This window comes from Rhineura floridana, chromosome 4 (genome assembly GCF_030035675.1).
Source record: "Rhineura floridana isolate rRhiFlo1 chromosome 4, rRhiFlo1.hap2, whole genome shotgun sequence".
Taxonomy (NCBI): domain Eukaryota; kingdom Metazoa; phylum Chordata; class Lepidosauria; order Squamata; family Rhineuridae; genus Rhineura; species Rhineura floridana.
The window spans coordinates 49,889,238-49,908,727 of NC_084483.1; the positions used below are offsets into that span (position 1 = coordinate 49,889,238).

At 40.5% G+C, this 19,490-nt stretch overlaps 1 protein-coding gene across 5 annotated transcripts in view; it reads right to left on the minus strand.

Annotated features, from left to right (window-relative positions):
• The window catches only part of HMGCLL1 (3-hydroxy-3-methylglutaryl-CoA lyase like 1), a 99,222-nt gene that overhangs the window by 44,964 nt on the left and 34,768 nt on the right, over nucleotides 1–19,490 (minus strand). For all 5 annotated transcript variants that reach the window (XM_061622990.1, XM_061622987.1, XM_061622991.1 and 2 more), the window contains exons 5-7: nucleotides 18,402–18,550; nucleotides 5,229–5,292; nucleotides 949–1,137 (exon numbers count right to left, since the gene is read on the minus strand). In XM_061622990.1, the coding sequence (XP_061478974.1) occupies nucleotides 949–1,137; nucleotides 5,229–5,292; nucleotides 18,402–18,550 (402 nt within the window). The remainder of the gene's footprint in view (nucleotides 1–948; nucleotides 1,138–5,228; nucleotides 5,293–18,401; nucleotides 18,551–19,490) is intronic.

The following is a 19,490-nucleotide window of genomic DNA, read 5'->3' on the forward strand; positions in this document are numbered from 1 at the left end:
ATGCTCAGAGGCACATGTTACCAAATTCTTCCAAGCTACACAGGAAGTGGATTGGACTGTGAAAGACCAACCCAAATGGTGTTTGCATTTTGACAAATTTGTGGAGCAGTGCAATATCTCAGAGAGGTCAGGTCTCCTGCTCCCCTGGTGCATTCACTATAGCTGCCCAATCTCCCTCCTTTTTAAAGTTTGATCGAAATATCTCTTGGCTATGGGTACGTTCTTAAACCGCAAGGGGTTTTTTGCCTATTAGTGAATATCTGATTGGCTCCCAACCTGTTCCATACATTACCAGCAGCTGTGTGGAACGTATTGTGGCATGGCTATATCCATATCTTTCTAGGGTTTGAAGGAAGCTGATCACATGGGTGAGGCAGCACTCTGATGGCTTATGACCATTTAAAGTAGCCTTACAGGGAGTCAGAGCATTAGCCTAGTACAGTGGTAGAGCATGTGACTTGTATTCAAAATATCCCAGGCATCTCCAGGTAGGGTCAGGGGAGAACCTTGTCTGAAACCTGGAGACCCACTGCCAGTCAGTGTAGACAATGCTGACTCAGTCTGAGGCAGCTTCCTATGTTCCTAAACTTGCTTGGCAGCAGCAACTGTCCCAGATCCAAGGCAGAGCTGTTTCCCATTAGCTGCTACCAGATACTTTATTGGAGTTTGAACTTGAAAGCATGGAAAGCATATGCTCTACCACTGATCTATGGCCTTTCCTATGAGGGTGTCTCCCTAACATGCTTCAGGGACTCCCATTCTGCTCTGGGACTTGTATACCAATCCTGGAGAAGCCACTCACCTCTTCTAAGGTTCCATCAACTGAGGAGATTTGCACATACCTGAGCTTGTTTTCCCCTTCCTTTTTAGAACCTACATAAACATGAGAATGAATGAGGCTAGTACCTGTAAAGCTTGTTTGGATGAAACCCAGAGACGGGAAATTACCTGCATCGCTGTAAGGATATTGGCTAAAGCCTGGCCATATGTGTCATGACAATGCACTGCAATAGCTGTCACCGGGACCTCCATCATAACAGACTCCAGCATTCGTTTCATACTGCCCGGTGTCCCCACACCAATGGTGTCTCCCAGGGATATCTCGTAACAGCCCATGCTGTACAGTCTTTTGGAGACCTGATTAAGCAGGGACATGATAGGAAAATCAAACATAAGCCAAAGAAGAACAGTGAAAAGAGAAAGCGATTTGCAATGACATGTTAAGGATTAGTATGTGCCAATGAAGAATTTCTACAGAACAGAACAGAGTAACACCAGAAACTCAGCCATCTACTTTTCATATTTTCTCCATATCCATCCTGAAGTGGTCTGTTTTCAACTGGTACTTTCCCACTATATCTAGAACAGCCTTTGCCAACCTGGTGCCTTCCAGATGTTCTGGACTACAACTGTCTTCATCCTTGATCATTGGCCATGCTGGCTGGGTCTGATAGGTGTAGTCCAACAATATCTGGAGGGCACCAGGTTAGGGAAGGCTGTTCTAGAACATCTAATCTCATAAAAACAGTCTTCTCCTCTGAGCTTTTTCAGGGCAGACCTCTTTGCACAGGGCTGGATCATTTCTCCATTTTTCAAGCTTTTCAGAGTAAGTTCTTTTGTTGAACATTAACTTATAGTGCCAGGTTAGTCATTTGGCTAAATAAATTAACAGTGAAATGAACACCTGGCCTGGGGTTACCTAAACAAATTAACAGTGAAATGAACACCTGGCCTGGAGAGCCACTGCCAGTCAGGGTAGACAATGCTGAGCTACATGAACCAATGGTCTGACTCAGCCTGAGGCAGCTTCCTATGCTCCTAAACTCTGATTGCCTGTTTAATACTTCCAAGAGATTCAAAGTGAGTTTCCAGTGCATATGGATTAGATCCTGTCTTTTTTTTCTGGGTGGGGGTAGAAATCTGAAAAGCAATATGCTTGCAGAAAAACATAAAAAAGGCAAATGTAGAAAGAAAAGCCCATTAAAAATCTATAGTATCCCACAGGAGATAAAACAGCATTCAGTTTTTTGCAAGTTTTACAGTGAGTAGCCAGTTATTCACCACAGAGGGCTGGTACAGACATACAACTCCTAATCACTTGACAATTATTAAGCATACAGGAGCATTCTATGGAATCATGTATTCCATGCACCTATTCTCCTTCCTTCTAGTCACTGAAGGTACATAAAGAAAAACATCAACAAGCATATATTGCTTATCTGAGCACAAACTGTTACTCAGAATTTGAAAGATATAACACTTTTGCCACATATTTTATATTCCACACATTTTCCTACTGCGCTTTAAGCCTACTGCAACATAGTACCAATGTGCAGACTATCTACAAGAAAGGGCTTATAGATGAATGGCAAGCACTGAACTGGTTTAAAAAAATAAAATCCATCAGCTTTCCTAGTGCGGCAGCTGTGGACAAGTGTGATAAAGGCTGACAGAGAACAGAGCTACTAGTCCCTGGTGTCCACCATTATTTTGTGTTTAATTTAAAGATCAGATGATAAAGAACAGAATGAAGGTTTAAAAGTCTGCAAAGAGGATGCAAACCCCATGGCTATTGCTTTTTAATTTAGTTTGACATAACAGTTCCATCACTTACCCAGGGAAATTTCAGATATGTAGGCTAGGGTGAGGCATATAGAATTTCTGGTGAATCTCGGGGTGTGAGAGGAATTGTTCATAACATTCCAAGGCTCATTACTGCTATTGCTGCTGCTGCTGCTGTTGTTATTATTAAACTTGTATGCCTCTTTTCAAAACCAAAGGCGCTCCCAAAAGCAAACAACAACAACAACAATGCAGTTACAATGATCAATGATGGGGACAAAATGTGACAAATTTAACAGAAGAAGACATTAGATGGAAAAACAAAGCAAGTAAAGAGTTGCATTCCTGCTGAAATGCTGAAAGGGACTTCACTGACAAGGGGGGAAACCTGGTCTAAGCATCATGTCAAGGTCTTTTAGAGAACAGACTCCAGTATGGTTTTGCAATAGGAAATTTGGGAACGGCATAGCTAAACCTGTCATCATCAGTATATCTAAACATATGTCACCCATAGCTTTCACCCATAGTGAAAAACCAACTGAACCAGAAAATTGCAATTCTTAATGAACATAAGTAGCATCTACTCTGGGAAAAGTATCATGTAAACTCCAAGTAAACAGATACTTAGGCTAAGAGGCAGAATGAAATGGAAGGTTTTTGAGAAAGAAAACCATGGTAAGCGGAAACAAACTTTAGTAATGCAATTGCAGTAACAGAAAAAGAAAACATTGTTCTTGGATTTTTGCCATGTTACTAGGAGCTGCTTGTGTTCCCACCCCCTTCTGATTACTCACCTTAATTCTATCTTACCTCCACTATTTAAGGGCTGATTTACATACTGATGTTCATCATTTGACAGCACTGTGAAACATACTGAAATGCATTGTATTTAAGCTGATGCCAGGTGAGATTAAAGCTCTGTGATGAGGTAACTCTAACCTTTAATGATGTTTCATACATGTAAGCCATCACTTGATGCTACGTTATCAAGTGATGAACATGCCACATCTAAGGTTACGTTAAATATGCTTAGATTTGATTTGGACCAAATATTACTGCATCACATATCATTGATCTAATTAAGCTCAACCATGGTGGCAGAGAGCCTGCAATCACAGATCCGCCAGGAGATTCATAATGTAGGCTCCACCCAGATGAGATGCACACCCTACCACACAACCCAGGTTGTAGCACTGAGAGCTGTGAGCATAAAATATCCTAATATTTAAAGAGTCATGATTTAAAAAAAATCCTATAGAGGTAGACTGGCTTTATCTGGAGGACCACAACTTCCTCATCCCTACTCTACCTTTTTTTGTACCAGAATCCTCACATTCTACACATAGATTTTTTATTTACTAAACAAGAGCACAAAGGCCCTGTTTAATGGTTACGGCAAAACACATCTTTCTGATTTGATCCTGAATTTGTGATTTTTCTTAGGCACATAGTTCCTACCTTCTGGATCAGATGAAGGTTTATTTGTAAGTCCAGCTTTCTTGGCAAGAATTCCAGCCACCATGAAGTGGTTCACCAGAAACTGATCAGCAGGTCACCATCTACCTTATGTCATCTCTATTTTAGACTTCATTGGACATCACAAATTATATGAATAAGTTATCTGAATGCCTCTCCAACTTTCTAAGCATATTTTTGTTGCTTCTGCAGAACATCTATTGCTTCTCAGATACAGAAAAATATAGAGGACGTTTTTCCATCAAGCTAGATATTCAACAAAGCTAGGGTAATACCATGAGTCTGAAGCTGGTCAGATTCTTAAAATGGAATATGACAGGAGGTAGCAGGCATTCATATGCGGCTCTTTTAGGTGCCATGAAGGTATGGAAGAAGCAGCTAACAATTACTGATTTCCCCATTTCTGGAAATACAAAAAAACAGCTGTAATTATGGCTACAGAACTGAATGCCTGCCACCTCCTCCTCGGCACTCTGACTTGGTGCAGACTCATGGTGTTACCATCAGCCAAGCCCCCCTCCCCACTTCATTGTGCATTATTTTGCAGTATTTTGGTTGCCCTAATAAAGGCATTGCCCTAATATGGATCTATTAAAAAAAGGCAATGTAAATTCTATTAGCTTTAATTGGAAGTCTTGGGTTATGTATACGTGTCTCATGGTGTATGCAGCTGGTATTAGGAATGACATTATCATCTATTGTATAACTTGACTGTTTCCTCAATCAGATGATAGGCTAAAGATGGTGGTTAGTCAATAGCTTCTGATGACGACAAAAGGTTTTGTTCATGATGACATACTCCATATGCATGGGTTAGAGAAGGAGAGAGACAATTTAGAATTGCAAGGCAGCCAGTGGAGGAAGTGCAGAGGGCTGAATATGCAGCAGGTGGAGTTTAAAGATGAGGAGGGGCACCATGAGTGTGCTTTTCACTTTGATGTAAGAAACTGATGCTACTTTACAGATTAGAACTGTCAGTCAAGGTACTTGCCTGTTCCATGCTCAATGTGCATTATTTCTAAATAGGTATTACAAACATGCTCTTAAGTCATCAGTGCTCTCTCTTCACAAGGAAACAGATTGTGTAGTGGCTATCCCTTGTGTTTCCAAGTACTCAGGGAAGTGGGGAGCTGTGGAGACATAGATTTCTGGGCTCTGTTTGTTTTTTATTTTTATTTTAATGGTCTTACTTCTGCAACTTTTGCTGGTTCAATATTTCCTTCATAAGGGCATCCCAACGCACAAGACACATACCTAAGTGAAAAAAAATACAGATACGTTTGTAATATGCATACCCACATGTATAACCAGAAATATTCTTCAAATACTGGAATGAACAGTTAAGTCAGGAAAAACAAGGAAACCCTAAAATAGGTTGAAACTGAGTGTTCTGGTGCTAGAATATTGGGAGCAATCAAGCACAAGCTAATTTCAACCAAGTTGCAAGCAGTAGTCTTACACTTCATAGCGGGCGTGCAGAACCCTTTTCAGGCCAAGGCCCACATTGCCCTACTGGAAAGCTGTTGGGGGCCACATTCCAGTAGGGCAAAGCCAGAGACACACACAGATATCTCCCATGGAAACAGAGGCACATACTGTATTAATCCTTAGTAAGTTTTGCTTTCCATTTTCTCCATAGTTTTTTTTTACTAAGTTTGTAAACTCTTACAGGGTTCTAAAACACGAGAAGTCTCTACGACTAGAGAAGGTTCCCACTTTAGACCTCCACCTTCAAATTTTGGTGGGCTGTAAATTGACCAAAAGTGATGTGTTGGAAGGGGCAGGACTGTTAGCAGACTCCGGGTCCCGCTCATGTGGTTCATTACATGCAAGAAAATGAAGCGCCCAAATAGGGATGATCAGTATATCTTAACAAGTGTACTTTTACTACAACTGTCAGCCTTTTAAATATACATTCTAATTTCTTGCTGCTGACTTTTCACCTCTTAAATTAGCTGGGTGCTAATTAGATCTTTAACTATAACATTTTAGGGGGGCTTTATGTTTTATAAGGATAGAATAGGGGTTAGATCCAGAGTTGCCCTTCCACAAATGGAAAGGATTAAGATCTAGTCAAGGCTCCTGCGGGAGGAAGGTAGGGAGGCAAAAAGGGAGGGAAGCATTTTTCCACTGATTCCCCTATCCCCCCTGAAGACCCCAGCACCACCTCCCAAACTGTTCCAGAAGCAAGTCCCCCAGCTCTCCAAAGCAGCTTTTTAGGGGGCTACAGGTGGTGGGAGGAGGAATCAGCAAATAATCTTATCTAATTGGTTCTTTAAGAATATAAAGATTCTGTGTAGATCATGAAAAACTATGGAGTGCTTTAAAAGAAATAGGGGTGCCAAAGCATCTGATTGTTCTGATGCACAACCTATATTCTGCACAAGAGGCTACTGTAAGGACAGAATATGGAGAAACCGATTGGTTCCCCATCGGAAAGGGTGTGAGACAGGGCTGTATATTATCACCCTATTTGTTTAATCTGTATGCAGAACATATACGGAAAGCAGGATTGGACCAAGATGGAGGTGTGAAAATTGGAGGGAGAAATATTAATAATTTAAGATATGCCGACAATACCATACTACTAGCAGAAACCAGTGATGATTTGAAACAAATGTTGCTGAAAGTTAAAGAGGAAAGCACAAAAGCAGGACTACAGCTGAACATCAAGAAGACTCAAGTAATGACAACAGAAGATTTATGTAACTTTAAAGTTGACAATGAGGACATTGAACTTGTCAAGGAATACCTTGGCACAGTCATTAACCTAAATGGAGACAATAGTCAAGAAAACAGAAAATGACTAGGACTGGGAAGGGGCAGCTATGAGAGAACTAGAAAAGGTCCTCAAATGCAAAGATGTATCATTGAACACTAAAGCCAGGATCATTCAGACCATGGTATTCCCGATCTCTATGTATGAATGTGAAAGTTGGACAGTGAAAAAAGTGGATAAGAGAAAAATCAACTCATCTGAAATATGGTGTTGGAAGAGAGCTTTGCACATACCATGCACTGTGAAAAAGACAAATAATTGGGTGTTAGAACAAATTAAACCAGAACTATCACTAGAAGCTAAAATGATGAAACTGAAGTTATCATACTTTGGACACATCATGAGAAGACATGATTCACTAGAAAAGACAATAACGCTGGGAAAAACAGAAGGGAGTAGAAAAAGAGGAAGGCCAAACAAAAGATGGATTGATTCCATAAGGGAAGCCACAGACCTGAACTTACAAGATCTGAGCAGGGTGGTTCATGACAGATGCTATTGGAGGTCGCAGATTCATAGGGTCACCATAAGACATAATCGACTTGAAGGCACATACCAACAACAAAGAATATAAAAAGAGTCCAGCATCCTGTTCTCACAGTGGCTAACCAGATGCCTATGGGAAGCAAGCAAGCAGGATCTGACCACAATAGCAGTCTCCCCTCCTGCACTTTTCTATTAACAAAATGTATACACCACATACTAGAACAAAGACCTCTAACCAGTTTGCAATAGACAAACTAAAATATTCATTAAAATACCAATAAAAAGCTAACATTAAAAACAAGCTACATAAAAAAATAAAATCAGTAATTTAAAAATACTTATACTTACTAAAATCATGTGTCAAATTACACACTAAAATTACATGCCTGGATAGGTTTGATGGAACAAAAAAGGTTTTAGCAGGCATAGAAAACAATACAGTGAAGGTGCCTGCCTAATATCAAAGGTGAAGAATAGAATTTGTAAGTAGTGTGACATCAGAATATAGGAATATCAAGATGTATTAGTTATTTCCCACTCCCTTGCATTCTCTCCTATCCACAAAACTGTTATATCTTAAATCTGCAAGGCCAGTCCTAAGTATTTTGTTGATATAGTGAGGGTGAATTTAAAAGAGCCTTACTTCAAAGAAGTTTACGAGAAGAGATGCTGCCAATTAGAACAGCCTTCCCCAACCTGCAAAGTCACACCAGCCCACCACACACTGAAAACATATTGTGGATCTTACAAAAAGTCCTGACATTAATGATAATGTACCAACAATATTCAATAGGAAATTTTCATTCTTGACTACATTAGAAATGAATAGTGTGATGAAGGGCAAACTTATATATATGATCTTCCATAACATCTTGCTAACATCTGGGTTAACTGTGTCCATTTTACCTTCCAGAAAACAAGATGAGATGAAACTAGATAAAACTCCCTTTGATAAGTCAATGCAAGCAAGACCTTTCCAACTTCCTCCAGTTTCAAAGGGCACATCAGCTAAACTTGTGCATTAATGGGCAAAATGATAATTCCTCAGCATTTTAAAGGCTGATGTCAGATGCCCTGAAGGGAAGGGAAGTCAAGTTGTTGCTAGTCTTCTTTCAGAATGAAGAACAGAATCCACGGGTAGACTGCTGTGGCCCTCCCTGAGGGCACAACTGAACGTGCTTCCTTCAGCAGCGCTTGAGAGTTGTTATAAAAGAATCCCACTACAAAATCGGATATGTGGAGGCGATAGTACCAAAACCATGGTTCACGTACAGTTTTACAGGGATTCATGTAAAGAGTTAATTACTCCATTATTACTGTCTCAGTGTCCAGCTGATTATTATGGAACTTTTCTCCTTGCAGATCAAGACAAACTGGTGACAGTAAAAACGGCAAAATTCTTAGCCACTGCCAATAAAATAAGGACCACAAGAATGCCCTGAGTTTTAAATAAATTGTAAATTCTGACTAGGCAATTTTCTTTGCTTAGTAGTGTTCTTATGTTTATATGTTGTACACAAACTGCAATGGCTGGTGTTTTAATTCAGTTTGCCAATTATCCCTGCTTAGTTGTTTATAAATGTTTGTATTGTATAGTTAAATTGCAAAGTCCAGTGGCTGATGCAAATAAATATCTAGCTAGCTAGATATCATAATGTGAACCTTGTAAGGAGAATGTTTATGGAGGATGTATGCCACATACTGTATACATGGGACAGAAGGATCTGTCAGTTTCAGTTCTCTCAGTTTCTCACTTTTACAATCTTAAATTCAGTTATCCACATTTCTGCAGTAATTTTTTTTTTAAATCATGCAAATTCTTCAGCATTTTAGTGCATATTTATCCTAATAAGCACATTTTTGTAAGCAGTTTTGAATAAAGTACACATTTTACAGGACATTTCTTATAATACAATGCTTTTTTGGCAAGTTTTTTCACTAATGTATTCATTTTTATGCACACTTTCTCCTAATATATGCATTGCTGTAAACACTGCTTGGTTGTAGAATTGCATCACAAAATTTGCTTAAGTGTGAATTTCAAAGGATGGCTGTGGTTTGCGTCTCATATTGTTTCAGAAAGTGGGACTTTGATAGATTCAGCAAACTGAATCAAATTTCTCCCCTATCCCTACATATAGGGTAGCTTTGTAATTTATCACAATCAGTATTCAGCAAAAGTAAAACCAATCCAAATGGAAACTCAGTTCTGCACAGGAGTCATCCTCTTGTAGGAATCTGTCTGAGATGGTTACAAAACAATATATACACAGCTGCTAGTACAGCTGAATGCAGATAGCCCTCCGAGACTCTACCACAGACACAGATGCTGCTGTTTCCTGTTTATTATTACATTGTGTGTTTGCATATAATTTACACTGCTCATTGCAGGGTTATTTATTTTCATTGGAAGTTCATGTTAGAAGAATAGAGCTCTATCCCAAGGCAAATACTTAAATATAGCAGTTGATATATACTTAGAGGAAGCCATATGTTATAAAGCAGCCAAATGTTTACTGCTCAAATGCTGGGGATGGGGGAAGAGAGTGAAATAACAATTTATAAAGGACTAGAATATTTAGGCGAAGTCTCCCAATCAAATTCAAAATACATGGCTCCAGATTGCTAAGAATCTATTTCAAATTTGTTATGTGCTCTGTACATAGAAGGTACTATATAAATAACTGATTCCTCCTCCTCCTCCTCATAATAATAATAATAATTATTCCAAGGTTTAAAACTAACAATACTATAGATATGACAAACTTATTACACAGATTTCCCCCACCTAAAAAGCACGATTAGAAATACAAAAAGGAGCGTGGATTATCATGAAAGTATACTCTGTGAGGATTACAAAATTGTCTGCCCAAGCATTTAAAGGGTTTATATTTGTCTATGATATACATTTTTGTTTTAAGCTGTTGCTTTTTTGTTTCTGTTGTCTTATAATGGGTTATGTGTTGCTTTTACAGTTATTTTATCATTGTTGTTATTATTGTACACCATCCTGAGATCTGTCTTGATGAAGGGGTGTTTAAGAACTTAAAATGAAATACATAAATCCATCTAATGTTCTTTTGGACTAGTTGTTAAATCAGCTGCAGTAAGTGTAAGACATACTGACTACAACAAAATATGCAGACAGGATCTTAAATCCCTTTGATTCCATTGCCATTCAGGCATCAATGAATGTGTGCTGGATTGTGTCCATTACAAGTAACCATTTATTTGACCCCAAAATATCCCATAATTGCTGAAGAGATGCAAATAACATTGGTTTCCATTAGGCAAACCTGATGTTACATATTTTCATTGGTTTCATTCACTTGTGTGCCACATTGAGTTCTAGAAATGAGGTGGAAAACTGAATTTTACTATAAGTAAATGAAGCAGAATCCCTGGTGTGAACCCCAAATAGATCACTCCTTGGTCACATCTATGCCATACATTTAAAGCACATGGCTTCCTTCCCCTAAAGGATCATGCAAACTATAGTTTACCCCTCACCCTTAACACATGACAGTTCCCAGCCATGTGCTTTAAATGTCAAATGTACAGTGTGGATGTGACCCTTGACCTAAGTGTCACACTATTGGCACTTCCTTTTCTTGTTTAGTTTTTCTTTTTAAGGAAGAGAAAAGACGGAGGAGGGTAAGAAAGGAGAATAACGACACAGAGAGAGAGAGAGAGAGAGAGAGAGAGAGAGAGAGAAGAAGATATGATAGAAGTTAAAAGTAGATTCCGAGTTACAGACAGGATTGTTCCTACCCTTATTAGACTGGGTGAGGGATCTGCCTTAGGGGGCAGATGCTGGGTAGTGATGGTGAGGTGTTGGAGGACAGAGGTGTGTGTGCTACCAAAGTTCTGTGCTCCCAAAGTTATCTTCCATATCGTGCCTGTGCCGTGCACGGCCAAAGTGGCTTTACGCGAGAAGGCACTGAAAGGGCAAATGCAAACAGACTTTCTCACCTCCCTCCTGGGGCAAGGCAGAGTGGATCCGAGACAGGCCACTCTTGAGAAGGGCAAGTCCAAGCCAAGGATCTTCCCCTGCTGCTTTTGCCCATCACCTTCTGGCCCTGACCTCCCGCATAACGATGAGCTCTACGCTCCTCCACAGTGCTCAGTGTGCGCTTCTTTTGGGACCTGCTGCTGTTGTTCCTTTCCCCAAGTCAGGAGTCCTGAAAGCCCATCCCACCCTTGAAGCCCAGGGTATGGATTAAGCACTGCCCACCTTGTCCTCCCCACGCACCTCTCTTCTTTTCTCCTAGGCAGTCTCTGCAGCTCGGCGCCTGCCTGCAAAATCTGGGTCACCTAATGGGCGGAGCGGGCGCCGCATAGCAGGGCTATAATGCGGATAAAACCCAGCTAACCGGGCAATATGGCAACCCTAGGAATAGGCAACCTTAGGCCCGGGGTCCAAATGTGGCTCTCAAAGCCTCCCTATATGGCTCTCAGGACTCTCCTCAGGCCACACATCCCTCCCCAACCACACTCCTCTCTCTAGGCCACATCCCTCACTGGCCATGCTCTGTACCTCCCTGGTGCAGTCTGGCTGGAATGAGTCCTCACACTCCGATAACGCGTCTTTCTTGCCTGGATGGAAAATATAGAGGGCAGTGTGTGTACAGAAACTAACTTACTATACAAAAGTAAAATTCACACTCACTCCACCCACTTTTACCTCTGGTCCCACCCATCACTGCCACTGCCATCCTTTATCTCACCAGGATCACACATAGAGCCCATACAGTCGAAAGCTTTCCAGCCACGTGAGCTCTGCAATGTGCTCAGTTTTCAAATTATGAACATCTCATCTAGAAACACTATTTTAGCCTTGGTTCTTAAACATGTAGGCTGCAGTGGGAATGACCAGCTCTACCATATCTGTCCCAAAACATCTCTTCTGTGCTTTATTTTAAAGAGACAGGAAGTAAACCACATGATCCTGAAGGGGGGGAAATGTCAAGGAGCTATAGGAAGCATGCTAGTAATCAGTAAAAGTATTTACAAAAAAGAAAAACCATGCTTTACAATTCTTAACCCATTTTTTTCTCATTATGCTATGAGACAGATTATACAGAGAGACACAGTGACTTGCTTGCCAAGACCACCCAGAGAGTTTCCTGGCTAAACAGGCAACTTAACATACTGAAATGTAACACTTTATCCACCTGCACCATATTGGTCCTAATCTAACTACCAACATATTTACTTAACATTTTCTCTATGTATTACATTCACATTTCCTAATAATAATATGTAAGTGACTAGTTCAAATTTTATGCAATCTCCTACTGGGAACTGGTCTCATTAGTATTTAATAAATTAAAAAGTATACTTGGAGTTTCTGTGTGCATTCTGAAGTATACCTCCTGGGCAAGGTTCTAGAGCGTGTGGTCGCTCGCCAACTCCAGGCTCTCTTGGATGAAACTGATTATCTAGACCCATTTCAATCGGGCTTTCGGCCTGGGTTTGGTACAGAAACGGCCTTGGTCGCCCTGTATGATGACCTCTGTCGGGAGAAAGACAGAGGGAGTGTAACTCTGTTGGTTCTCCTTGATCTCTCAGCGGCGTTTGATACCATCGACCATGGTATCCTTCTGGAGCGACTTACGGATTTAGGAGTGGGAGGCACTGCTTGGCGGTGGCTCTGCTCCTATCTCGGGAATCGTCTCCAGAAGGTGATGCTGGGGGAACATTACTCGAGTCCCTGGGTACTCCAATATGGGGTCCCGCAGGGTTCAGTTCTGTCCCCCATGCTTTTTAATATCTATATGAAGCCGCTGGGTGAGGTCATCAGGAGTTTTGGAGTGCGTTTCCAGCAATATGCTGATGATACGCAGCTCTACTACTCCTTTTCATCTTCGTCAGGTGAGGCTGTTGATGTACTAGACCGCTGCCTGGCCGCGATAATGGGCTGGATGAGAGCTAATAAACTGAAACTCAATCCTAACAAGACTGAGATGCTGTTGGTGGGTGGACCCTCTGCCCAGATGGTTGACGTTCGACCTGTCCTAGATGGGGTTACACTCCCCCTAAAGGAACAGGTACGTAGTTTGGGGGTCTTATTAGATCCGCTCCTGTCACTTGAGGCTCAGGTAGCCTCGGTGGCACGGAATGCATTCTACCAGCTCCGGCTGGTAGCCCAACTACGACCCTATCTGAGCAAGGAGCATCTTGCCTCAGTTATCCATGCTATGGTAACCTCTAGATTGGACTACTGTAATGCACTCTACGTGGGGCTACCTATGAAGACAGTTCGGAAACTTCAGCTAGTGCAAAATGCTGCGGCCAGAGTTCTCACTGGGACAAAGAAATTTGACCATATAACACCTGTCCTGGCGCAGCTGCACTGGCTACCGATATGTTTCCGGGCCAGATTCAAAGTGTTGGTTCTTACCTATAAAGCCCTAAATGGCATCGGACCGCAATACCTGATGGAGCGCCTCTCTCGCTATGTACCTACCCGTTCACTACGCTCGACGTCGAAGGCCCTTCTCCGGGTCCCAACCCATAAAGAGGCCCGGAGATCAACAACTAGATCTAGGGCCTTCTCGGTGGTGGCCCCCGAACTATGGAATGCCCTCCCAGACGAGATACGCCTGGCGCCTTCTCTGTTATCTTTTCGGCGCCAGGTAAAAACTTACCTTTTCGCCCAGGCTTTTTAAATTTTGTAAATTTTTAAATATTTTAAATTTAACATTCTAAATTTAATATGATCTTAATTTATAAATCTCAATGGCAATTTTATTAATGTTTTATAATTGTACTATATATATATATATTTTCCACACTTGCTCATATTTTAATTGTGATTTTATTTGTTGTACACCGCCCTGAGAGCTTTCTGCTATAGGGCGGTCTAGAAATGTAATTAAATAAATAAATAAAATAAATAAATACCTCTGAACAGCAATATCTCAGATTAAGAGATTTCAGTATAATTTAAGGTGCAAAATAGGTGTAGCAATACTTAGATGACAAGAGATTCTTTTGGAACCCTGTGGTCTGATGGAATGTTCCCCAAACGTTAAGCACATAAGAAGAGCCTTAATGCATCAGGACTCGCAACAACTAATCAGCTGCTTTTTGGGAAACTCACAAGCAGGGCATGAAGGCAATAGTCTTCTCCTGCTGTTGCTCCAGAACAACTGGTATAACCATGGAGGCGTACTGCCTTTGAACCTGGAAGTTCCATATAGCAGGAGTTCCCAAACGGTGGTTAATGGACCTGGTCCACAGCACGTCTGCATTAAATATTGATATCGATTTTTAATTGTCTTTTTATTGCTTCTGTTATTTCTTATATTGTAGTTTATTGTACTACAGTTCGAATTCTATGGAATGCAAATGATAATACAAAAAAATAGCCATTGATAGATCTATTTTCTGTTACTGTATTTGTTTTCCTAAATCACCTTTTAAAGTAAGGATGGGGAGCCTGTGGCCTTCCAGAGGTTGTTGGACTCCAATTCCCATCAGCCCTAGCCAGCATCGGCAAAGGTCAGGGATGATGGGAGTTTAAGTCACATTCACACCATACATTTAAAGCACTCCTTAATAGTCATAGCTTCCCCCAAGAATCCTGGTAACTGTATTTATTAAGGGTGTTGAGAATTGTTAGAAACCCCTCACAGAGCTACAATTTATTTTATTTTATTTATTTTATTTAATTTATATACCGCCCTAAGCCCGAAGGCTCTCTGGGCAGTGTACAAAAAGATAAAAACAAGCACAATATATAAATACAATAAATACAATAAATCAAGAAACAAAACAAACAAACAACAAAAGAACCAAACAACGTCCAAAATACAGAAATGCTGTTAAAATACACTTTAAAATGCCTGGGAGTATAAAAAGGTTTTCACCTGACGCCGAAAAGATAGTAGCGTCGGCGCCAGGCGCACCTCATCGGGAGGACTGTTCCACAGTTCGGGGGCCACCACTGAAAAGGCCCTAGCTCTAGTCACCACCCTCCGAGCTTCCCAGAACCCTTCACAAACTACAGTTCCCAGGATTCTTTGGGGAAAGCCATGACTGTTATAGTGATATAAGAGGGCTTTAAATGTATAGTGCGGATGAGAGCATAGTCTCAACAACATCTTGAGGTCACAGTTTCCCCATTCCTGTTTCAAAGCCATCTAAGCTATTGGTCAATGTCATTTCTTGCCTCAGCTAATTCCATCCACTAAATGGGCTCCTGCTGGGAGGAAGGGTGGGATATAAATAAAATAATAAATAAATAAATAAAATTAAAATAAATGTGTTACGGGAAGAAGTATTTCTCTTGTCTATCCTGAACAATGTGTCATCGTAAAATTATGGAGTCCGTATGTAAAAAAATTAGAAAAAGATCTTCATGAAATTAATGTAGTAATGTTATTTAGACAACATACCAGTTTTCTTTTTTCTTTTTAAAATAGGCACTTGAAAGTTTCCAGTAAACACTTAAATATTTTGTACTGCGTTAGGCTTTTAGCGTGATAGCTGGCAACATAAATGTTCTCTATGATGATTTAGTAAATGTTGATCCAGCTGTAGCAACACAACAACAGAGTGAAGCTTAAATACTCAGTCAAGTACATTTTCCATTAAATTCACCCATTACCATTGAATTACACTTACTACATACACTCTACATTGCCAGTAAAAACAGAAAATAAAAACTGAAACCTTTAAAATTATTTCTCAAAGTAGATTTCTATCATCATTCCCATAGGGCTATTATGTGGCCAATGTGAACACTGCCGGCCTTCTTTGATAACAGTGGTGACAAAAGCTTTTTTCATGTTTCAGAACACAAATAAAAAGGATAAAGCCCACTACCACCTCATCTTAAATCATGGTAATGGATTTTGGACAACTTGTGAAGATCTTAGGGGACCATATTCATCCCACCCCTACAAAATTGGTGGAAAAGACTAGGCTGAATATTTGGACCTAGTTTTAGAATAAGATATATTTTGAAAACCAAAAACATCACTGAAGCAGTAGCCAAAGGGCTGCAAAAAGATTCATCCCACTCCTACGCAGTCATGAAGAAACAACAAAAGGTGGGAATATTGTTTGTAGAAGGAAAACATGTTTACAAAACATAAGCCTCTCCAATTTCTGTTCAGGCCTATGCTATGGGTGCCAACACAAAATGATTGCCAACGGCAGCAAAAAAAGAGGTGCTGGTACTTTGTACCAGTGAGCTCCATCACAAAAAGTCCTATATACAGTACATACAGATTATATAATTCTCATGTTTCATATTCATGCCAGTATCACACATGCTAAAAGAACATAGATAATTAAGCACCTTGTAGTCTGAGAGGAAATGTTTCTACCCAATGGAAATTAAGATTAATTAAATCAATTTCAGATGCATAGTTCGTATTGTAACAAATATGAACTTGTAGTATACTTTTGCTATACTTCATACCATGCTCTGTATGGTGTAGTTAACAGAACTGGAGCCATGCTTTTCTCTACAAGAAGTAAAAAAATATCCATTAGTGATGTCCAGTTCTGTCCATGAGCCAGTGGAATGAACCTGAGCTTGCAAAATGGATCTTCTCCTTCCTCTCCTCCTCCTGCACTCCCATCAGCTCAGGAGGGTTGGGGGACCCTCCAGAGCAGATCTGAGGGGGCTGCAAGGGGCTACAGGGGGAGAAGAGGATGGAGAACTCCCACTGCATGAGCAGAAGTCTACTTGTGTGACATCTCAAACTTTGCACACCTGGTACCCAAAATGGGCCTTCAAATTGTATGATGACTCATTTTCCTTCATGATATTTCCTCTGAATTGCCCCAGCGGAAGCATTAGGTATTGCTCCTCTGATCTTGTTAAATGGAAGCTTTTGAACTTAGTTGTGACTGAATGTTGCTGAATCTAAGCTCTGTAAAGGATATTATTATTATTATTTAATAATGTTTATCATGCCCATCATCACAAGATCTCAGGGCAGGAACTTATTTTAAAACAAATCCATTAAACAAGAGTCAGAGCAAACAAAATTGCACTTCATGGCTATTAGAAATCTACAGTAGAATACTATTAATTTCAAAAAAAAGCTGGAGTACACATCCAAGATGTAAGTTAGTGTTGGAATGAATACAGAGCCAGCACATATATCAGAGGGGAGGAATTCCAAAATGGTACCACAGCACAGTGAGGCCCTCTCTCACATCACAACATGATATGTAACTCCTGGAAGCAGGACACTGAGAAAGGCATCCCACTCGGGTCTTGATGCATAGTAGTAGCTGAACTCCTCTGGGCTCTGCTGGGGTTTGGGCTTCATACACTGAGTTATTTTCATGAAAGATTTTGAAAATAGTAAGCCTGTCTGATGACACAATCCAGTCCTGATGACACAATCAGACATGAAATGGGATTTCCCACTGCCCCCATGAGGCCCCAAACATTACCCCCATCCCTTTGCCCTTCACTTACTTACCTACTGGCAACAACTACAAACACAACAAATAGGGGACCCTGAAAGGCCCTTTCTTCCTCTTCCAGTTCCAAAACAGTTTTAAGAGAATACTGTTGAGGCAATGCAAGATAAAACAAGGTAACTGACCACTTTGGGCATTTTTAGTAAAGCTCTTATTGCATTGTGGTAGAGTGGTAAAATGAAATAACTGTGGCTACACTTCTAAACACACCGATGAGGATTAGGGAATAACTCCAGGAATTGCTGGTGTGGTAGGGTGGTGCTGCAGAAACGGCCTCCCAACAGTGGCATTGCTGCCGTTTATCTGAATGGTGTAGGGAAGGAGCTGGGTGACGGCAAGGTCAGGGCTGTGCAGGCCCACAAGGAGAGTTAATCTGGCTCTAGTGCCTTTGCATCCATGCATCTCCAGCTGAGCCAACCGCCGCCCCCATCCAGGTAAGTAGCAGCAACACCACTGTTGGAAGTGAGGCTCCAAGGCGCTGCCCCACCACGCCAGCCACTCCTGGACTGAACATAGTGAGTAAGTCATTTATGTGTCCACATGTCACATACGGAATAATCCATTTTTCTTTATGTAAAAACCTCTCGTTGTGAAATCATAGCTAGCTTTAACAAATGGCCAGATTGGTACCATGTGCAATTATTACCCTCGTACTGGAATGTCCATCTTTCTTGCCAATCTAACAACATCTTCAAATCTTTCCATGCTTTCTTTTATGCTGCAGTTAATATTCATTTTGCTGAAGGACTCAGATGCTGCACCAAAGACTGACACTTCTGTTGCCCCAGCAGCAATCTAAAACCAAACAGGATAAAATAATCTCAAACCAAACAGGATAAAAAAACAGAACAAACATTTTCCTTTCCAGGTAAATAACTTTACGTCTTTGCTTTTGCATGCTACATTTAACAGTAATGGTCTACCATCTGAAACATTACCAAAGGTTAATCAACTCAGTCCTAATCACATTTATATGGAAGTAGTGCCTATTTATTATTTATTTATTGCACTTGTATACCACCCCATAGCCGAAGCTCTCTGGGCGGTTTACAACAATTAAAAAATTAAAAACAAATATACAAATTTAAAAACACATTTTTTAAAAAAGCAATTTAATTGATTTTAGTGGAAAATTTACTTCCACTTACGGAGTTTCAGCCCTAACTAGATATTACAGGGTGACTGCTGACAATCCAGGACTCCCCAACAGTATCTAATAAAAGAAAAGTGAGACATATCATTGTATTTCATGTTTTGCAACCCCCAAATCAATTCATTGGCTTTGGCTTAAAAAAGGAGGAGAAACATTGAATGAGCTGACATATTACTAGGGGGGCACATAGGGGAGACATAGGTTGGCTGCCATCATGGATCCCCCATTATCATCTAGTTAGCTCCTTAGGACCCCAACTTTTCTTCCATTTGTCTGCATGACTGACTCACTCCCAAAGAACATTTCCTTTCCCTTTTTACTAACTGGATAAGTTCTTTCTTACCATTAGGAAATCTTTCTCTGTAGTCATTTATATACAATTTATTAATACTAAGGAAGAAACTGCAAAAGTTATGCAAATGCTGTAAAAGCAGTGCAGAGATACAAATAAGTTGTGTGATGATGATTATAAACTGCTTGCATTCTGCCATTTATCTTTCTGATCTAACACGGTGCCTTTTGTGGGGGAGAAAACGTTTTCTTTGCTAAGATTTTAAGACTATGGGTGGAATCCAGTTGGTA